We start from the raw sequence: 7215 nt of genomic DNA, 5'->3' as shown, positions 1-7215 counted from the left end.
TAAAAATGAAAGTCCTACTGTAATTTTGCTTTTAGTTGGAAATCAAATCATCTGGAAGATTCGCTCAGTAGAATTAACACTTTATAAGATGCCCTTAGTCAATCCAATATGCCGGGAACCCAGAGTATAGTCTCACTCAAGGTGTGCTCAATGTTACCATTATTTAATATCATTTCTAACAAAGCACCCATTTTCACTATTTGGCTCAGTGAAGGTTTTCGTTCCGTGTTTCGGTGACTCTGCCTGAGCGCTGTGGCTTGTGTTTCTGATTTAAGAATAAAATTAAATTTTAAAGAGCAGATATTCAGAAAGTTAGGAGGCAGAAAGCAAAGGTGTGGCGCTTCCTGGGCTCTCCCTGGGAGTGTGATTGTCAGATACTGGGAAGGCTGATGTGGGACTTAAAACACCATCTGCCCTGGGATGTCCGTGGAGAAGTAAACTGAACCCTGAGTTTCTACATCACCTGCTGCTGAGCCCTCTCCTTCCTGGGGATAAAAAAAAAATTTTTTTTTAAAAAAAACTAAGCATATCAGCTAACTCAGAAGCAGGACCTAGGGGTGAGCCCTGTGAGGCATTTGATAAGCCCAGCATAACAACAGCATCTTCTCTCCAGAAAAAAAAAAAAAAAAGTCCTGTTATAATTGACTTTTAAAATGAATACCACACATACAGAGGTTGCTCCTAGCCAGGGGTCCACACAAACCCATAACAAGCTGCAGTCTTTTCTGGAAAAAAAAAAAAAATTCTTAGCTGTGCCCGGCTGAAATTTTTGCCTTATATGAAATAGGGTCTTGGCAAGAAAAAGCCAATATCATAAAGTTTTCAAATTTGAAAAACAGGGTAATTCCACAAATGAAGAAAGATATCTTTTCAAAAAAATATGACAGAAGTAAGAGAGAGAGAGAGAGAGAGAGAGAGAGAGAGAGAGAGAGAGAGAACAAATCAGAAAACGTTTTCTGCTTAAATATTCAAAGGCAGAATATGACATATAAAACAGAAATTTCCAATTTGAAAAAAAAGTAACATGTACTTGGAAATGTCCTTGTTTTCTTACTTGTATACCTGAATAGTCTAGTTTTTAAAATGCATTTAACAAATGCAACACAGCTCATTCAGGGTTGATTTGAGTTCACAAAATAATTTTATTAGATGTAAGAAAGCATACAGGCAGCAAAATGAAAGAAACACTCACAGTACAGAAGTCACAGACCCGATGCGGGAGGGTTTTCAGCAGATGTCTGTCCTTTGTACCAATGTCATCTCCGTATCAGTCCACTGCTTATCTGGAGAAGACTGTAAACATTTCCACATCCCCATTGGGACCCCCACACTAGCCAGGAAGGGAGCAGCTGGGGAGGCTGTGGCGGTGCTTTCCACAATCCAGGTGTGACAGGATCCCCAGGCTCAGAGAAAGGAACAGCGTTTGTGAGCAGGGCCACTGTGGCTTAGGGGCACTTAACATGGAGAATGAGGCACTGCTCCTTAATTAGGACACCATTAACATTTAAAGATCTTTAAAAAAAAAAAATGGGTCCTCCACTCAGATCAAAGCACACAAAGGGAGGAGCCGGACTGAGCAGTTGGGTTTGAGCTGGGAAGGTGAAGACACAGGGTTCCAGCTGGGTCCATCAGTGGGGCGGCTGTGACACAGAACCCAGCAAACTGTCCTCCTGCATCTTTCTACCTGGGACAGCCATTTGGCTCAGAAAAGCTCTGGGACACGCAAGCAGAGCAGTGAGAGGAGCCCAGAAGCCAGCTATTTTACATAAATACAAAGCCTCCTGCACCTCCCAGCCGCCTAAGAGGTACCCAGAGGGCTGAGCTGGCCCCTCGGAACTGCAATTGCTCCTGGGACCAGCCTTGGCCACGTTAGTAGCTATGCTTTTTAAAAAATTTTCACAATCTTTTTAGACTAAAAAATAGCCTTCACAGCATTTGTCCTTCTCACCTTGGATTTACTCAAGTCCCTGCATCCTAAGGGACCATCGCAGCTGCAGGTCCTGCCAGTCTGCGCTGGTTCCAGAAGTTGCTCATGAGCCTGTGCAACCTCACTCTGTGTTTGCTTCAATGGTTTATAAAGTGCTAGTTCAATGGACAGTTCAAGCTCAGATAACTCGAGTGTATCCTATTAAATATGATAAATATAGATTTATTATGATAAATTCAAAATATCCATATAATACAATAAATAAATAAAACCAATATCAACAAAACATCTCTCCGTTCTGAAAAAAAAAAAAAGCATTGTCATTCCTACTGTAAGGCTCGGTTATTTTTTAGAAATGATTGATGAAGGCATGCACCTACCTTTACAATCTGAAAACTTTGCTTGGAACAGTTTTAGCACCTGTTTGTATACAGCAAACTCAACCCTTCGGAAAGCTTTGATTTTAATGAAGCTGTTCATTGCTGATTCTTTGCCCTATTTTTAAAATCCTAAGATAAGTTTCAAAAATGATTCTGAAGCCAAAGACATGTCCCTGTTGGCTCCCATGTATCCCTGTTTGATGGGCAATGAAAAACACGGAAAATACAGTGGAATGTATTTGAAAATAAGCTTGGTTGTCTGTTCAAAAGGGCAGAGGTCCCCCTGACGTCTCAGTCCCACCAGACCTTAGCAGCAACACCCAAAGAATCTCCTCCAGCTCTCAAATTGCCTGCATGTGGCTGGGCTCACCCAGGAGCTCAGGTTGGATGCTGTCCATTGTGTGTGGTGGGCTGGATCTTCTCTAGAGAGACATCAGTGTCATAGTCCAATATGACTGACAGGGCTGGGGACAGCCTGTCCAGTGGTTTGGCTATTCCACCTGCCTCCTCCTTCTTCAGGTCCTCAGAGGACCCCACAGCATGCGGGATCAGGTAAACCAGATTGCACTCCTTGGAGATGGAGCCTCGGGGTTCATGATGACTAGAAAGCACCACGGCCCCGTTGTTATTGATGCTAACTGTCTCTATGGCATTACCCGTTATAGGGCACAGTCTGTAGCATCCTAAGAGAGTGGAGAATGCCTTCTGAAAATCAGCATTAAAGGCATAAATGATGGGGTTCAGGGAGGAATTAGCCCACCCAAACCACACGAACACATCAAAGGTGATGGAATCGATGCAGAAGGGCTGGGTCTCCTCAGACCCACAGAAGGGCACCATGCAATTTGAGATGAAGAAGGGGAGCCAGCAGCAGACGAACACCCCCATGATCACGGACAGGGTCTTCAGGACCTTAGTCTCTCTCTTGAAGGACATCTTAAAGGAGCTTTCTGATTGAGAACACTCGACAGGCTTCCCATTCCCCGTGGTGGTCTGGCAGTTCTTGGCGTGGACCGCTGCCCTCTCCAAGGCTGAGATGCGCCGTATTTGTTTCTGGGCGATCCTGTAGATACTGGTGTAGGTGACAATCATGATGGCCACCGGGATGTAAAAGCTTATCAGGGAGGATGAAATGGCATATGTCCTGCTCAATCTGGTGTCACAGTTGTCCTCGGTCTCTTCCAGGAAGGTGGCATTGCCATCGGAGGGGCTTATGGGCTTGGCCTTGTGCCAGCTGAGCTGCACGGGGATGAAGGAGATGAGGACAGACAGAGTCCACGCCACACTGATCAGAATGAAGGCTGCCTTGGGAGTCATCTTCCTCTCGTACTGGAAGGGGCTGGAGATGGCCCAGTACCTGTCCACACTGATCACACACAGGTTGAGGATGGAGGCAGTGGAGCACATGATGTCAAAGGCCACCCAAATGTTACAGAAGGATCCAAAGGGCCAGAAGCCAGCAATTTCAGCCACAGCTTTCCAGGGCATCACTAAGACAGCCACTAAGAGGTCTGACACAGCCAGGGAGATGACAAAAAAGTTGGTCACCTTGGATCGCAGGTGTCGGAACCTGATGACAGCAGCACAGACCAGAGTGTTTCCCAAGAGAGTGGACAGGATGAGCAGTGACAGGAAGCAGGCTGTGAGGATACGGAAGGAGAAGTCCCTCTCCACCGCCAGCCCGGCACCATCCATGGTGGAAGTGTTCAGAGCCATCTTCCAGAAGGAGAGAGCCTCAGGGCTCCGACACCCCTCCAGTTCTTAAGCAGGAATGAGGGTCGGTCAGACCCCACTGTTCCACTCACCAGTGGCTCCCCTGGCAGAGAACCTCACCAGCATTCCATTAGAGAGGGGCAGCAGGAGCTTCAGGGGGAGTCCAGGACAGCCCCCTTTCCCTTCCTGCTGTTCCCTTAGCTGTCTTCTGACTCCTTCACTTCAGGTCACAGTCACCACCACCACCAGTTGGCCCCTAAATTCCCCAAGGAAAGCACTGGCTTTTTAGCACATATTCTAAGTCATCCACCCTGAGACTCCCAGGCCTCTGCTGTGCCAGTCAATTGCAATCACAGTTCCGGGTTGCAGCCTCTCTGATGGGGACAGAGAATTCTCCTCTTTTGAGACGCAGATAAAAATACATGTCTTGTTCCTCCAAGCCCCTCTCTCTCCTCTGCAGCTCTCTAAACGCCCTAAAAAGCAAAGGGAAAACACAGTCGTTCTACAAGACTTCAGCAGATCGCATCTTTGCTCACTGTCAAACCCAATCCAGTCATTAGCTGGGAGACCCTGTCAAAGCCACCTACCTTGCCTTGGATCCTCTCTCTCAAAGCCCCCGGAGCTCGGAAAGTGGACTTCGCAAGGCGCCTTGACTCCACAAAGGCCAGGAAGCGCGCCAGAGTCCGACCAGCCGCGCGCAGCGGGAGTTCGGCTCCGGCTGCGCAAAGATTGCCGGGGCGGGTCCGTGAAAGGGACCCTGGGCCAGGCCCCAGGAGGAGAGGCGCCGCCCCGCTGTCAGAAGCCCCTAGAGACAGTTCCAAGCTACTGGAACCAAGAAAAGGGCTACCGGCTCCTGAAGCTTCCCTGGGAGAGGGCACCCCAGGACTAGTCCCTGGGGCAGTTTTGCTCCCTCCCTCCTGCAGCCCAGAGCCTGGGCGCCCTGGGGCTGCCTTCACCCCCTCGGGGAGGACCCTGAGCCTCCTTACAGCGCTGCCCACTGCCTCTCAGGAGGCTGTGGGAACGCGAGGCACAGAGAGCCGAGCTGGCACGGGCAGGCACTCAGTCCGGCTGGGTTCCCACGGGGCACAGCCCTCCCGGCCCCCGCGTTCCCTCCCCTGCCCTAGGGGCGGGCTGCGCTTGACAGGCAGAGTTGGGTGACAGCCACACGTGGTTCCCCTGGATGATGCTGCTGCAAAGGGGGTGGGTGACGCCCAGGTGAGCGCTTGCGCTCACTGGTTACCTGGCCAGTTCCTGGACCCCTGGACTGTACGCAGCAAGGCCCTCGGGACAAATCCCAACATTAAAACCTCAAGTAACCCTAAGTCGCCTGACGTCCCACGCCTCTAGGGGTCAACCTCAAACTCGACCCAAAACCCCGAGCCAGAGCCTGTCCGCTTCCCCCACGCACGCCAAACACAACCACAGGCGCGCTTGTCCCCCCAGCCGCATCCCAGCGCCCCGATCTAGCCTGCGACCTGTCGGGGAGGCGCGGGTACTCACCGTGGTCGGGAAGCGCGGCGCTCCGGCGGTGCCGCTGCGCCCGGAGGGCGCTGGCTTCGCGCGAGAGCCCAGTGGCCCGCGCATCCCAGGCTGCGGTCAACGCCGGTCTGCAGACGGTGCCCGGTGGCCCGCGAGCGCCCAACCCGAGCGCCGCGCGCTCCACTGCGTGGGCCCGGGGCGCCCTCTGCCGGCGCCTGCGGCCTCCCGAGCTCGCAGTGCCTCCGGGTCTCAACCTCCCTCGCCTTGGCCGGGAATCTGCAAAGGACCAGCGCCTCCTTCTGTTCCTCCTGGGCGGTTACTGCCTGAAAACCTGGGCAAGGGGAGGCGCCATCTCCCTCACTCGGTGCTCCTCTGCTTGAAATACCCCTAAAAGCCGATAAGGACGGGAAGTTCCTTCGGCTGGTTCGCCATTCGTGAACAGGTGTCCTCCCGTGTCCGGGTAAGCTAGCGGCAAGCCTGACTCTCAGAGAGAAGAGACAGGCATTTGCTGAGCAGCCTGTGTCCCAGACACCGTCCTGATGACGTTCGGTTCTGTACCACAATCCCTGCACCTAGGACCGCTCAGCTCCGCTTGGCGGGGTAGGAGAGGGTGCTCCGGAAGGTGCAGGCGCCAGGCCAGGGCAATTTCCAAAGCTAAGGAGGCACCCAGCCTGTGGCCTGGCCGCTGTCTGAGTGTTCTTTCAAATTAACTGAGTCTAGAACCAGAAGCCACAAACTAATAACTACCTAATGTAGTGGACAGAGCAAGATGCTCACAGGAAGGCCTGGCAGAGCTCCCAGGATCCCTTGTCACCCCCCAGCAGTGCCTCACAGGTCAGGATTTGCACTAGTTGTGCAAAAATGGAGACATCATGGTGCCTCCCTGTATTCACATAAGCCTGGGGATGGGAAGTCACACTGCCTAGATTTTTGTCCCTATGATATAATAGGGTGATTACAAGTCTTAAATGAGATGCTGGTTGCAGAAAGCATAGGGCCAAACCTGGGATCTAGTCAGCCCCTCCTGGGCAAGGAACTTCCAGGAATCCTAAAATAGAGGTGAGTATGTATGCTCTCACCTCCATGATCACCACACACCACAGGATTTTCTCTGTAAGAACCTTGGACCTAGATGATAATTCTACCTAATGAATCTGTACCCACTACCTCTTGGTTTTAGATGAGGGACCGCATGAGTGACAGACTCCTTTGCCTGTGCTTATCACTTTGTCCTGCTTCCAACAGCCTTAGTGTCACATGCAGGGCCCCAGACATAATCACATGGAATTTTTTCCATATACATGCCCCAAGAACCACATTCCTTAAGTGTGTATAATGGGACCCTTCCAGATCATTTAGTTAAGGCAGGCCTTCTCCAGGCTTCTTTATGCTTTATTTCATCTCTCTTTCCTTTTTAGGAATGAACACAAATTAAAGGATGTTTCTAGTTCAAGGCATGTGAGCCCAAGTATGTAGCTCCCCACATTCTCCCCATCCTGAAGTTTCTACTAACATTGCCCAGAAATAAGCAGGGGGGAGGGGGCAGATTCAGCACCTTGGAAAGCTGGGAACTTTGGGATAAAAGACAGCAGACAGGAAAGGGCTGAGACTCCCTTGCTTATTCCATGTGGGGAGGGAAAGCTTCTCAGGGCCCAGGGGCAGAAACCCCCAAAGAACAGGCTACCCACCCCTAGATTAGGGCAGCAGGATGAGACC

General features: G+C 50.9%; 1 protein-coding gene across 1 annotated transcript; it reads right to left on the bottom strand.

The window, feature by feature from the left end:
- Positions 1 to 2007: 2007 nt before the first annotated feature.
- Positions 2008 to 4735, bottom strand: DRD1 (dopamine receptor D1). The gene is made up of 2 exons (XM_081296381.1): positions 4608 to 4735; positions 2008 to 4493 (listed from the first exon to the last, which is right to left on the bottom strand). The coding sequence occupies exon 2, from the start codon at positions 4021 to 4023 to the stop codon at positions 2686 to 2688; it is 1338 nt and encodes a 445-aa protein (XP_081152507.1). The 5' UTR covers positions 4024 to 4493; positions 4608 to 4735; the 3' UTR covers positions 2008 to 2685.
- Positions 4736 to 7215: the final 2480 nt, after the last annotated feature.

Source organism: Spermophilus citellus (assembly GCF_964194105.1).
Source record: "Spermophilus citellus genome assembly, chromosome: 1".
In the NCBI taxonomy this organism is placed as follows: domain Eukaryota; kingdom Metazoa; phylum Chordata; class Mammalia; order Rodentia; family Sciuridae; genus Spermophilus; species Spermophilus citellus.
The sequence above is the reverse complement of the archived record's forward strand: the minus strand, read 5'-3'. Positions and strand labels throughout refer to the sequence as shown.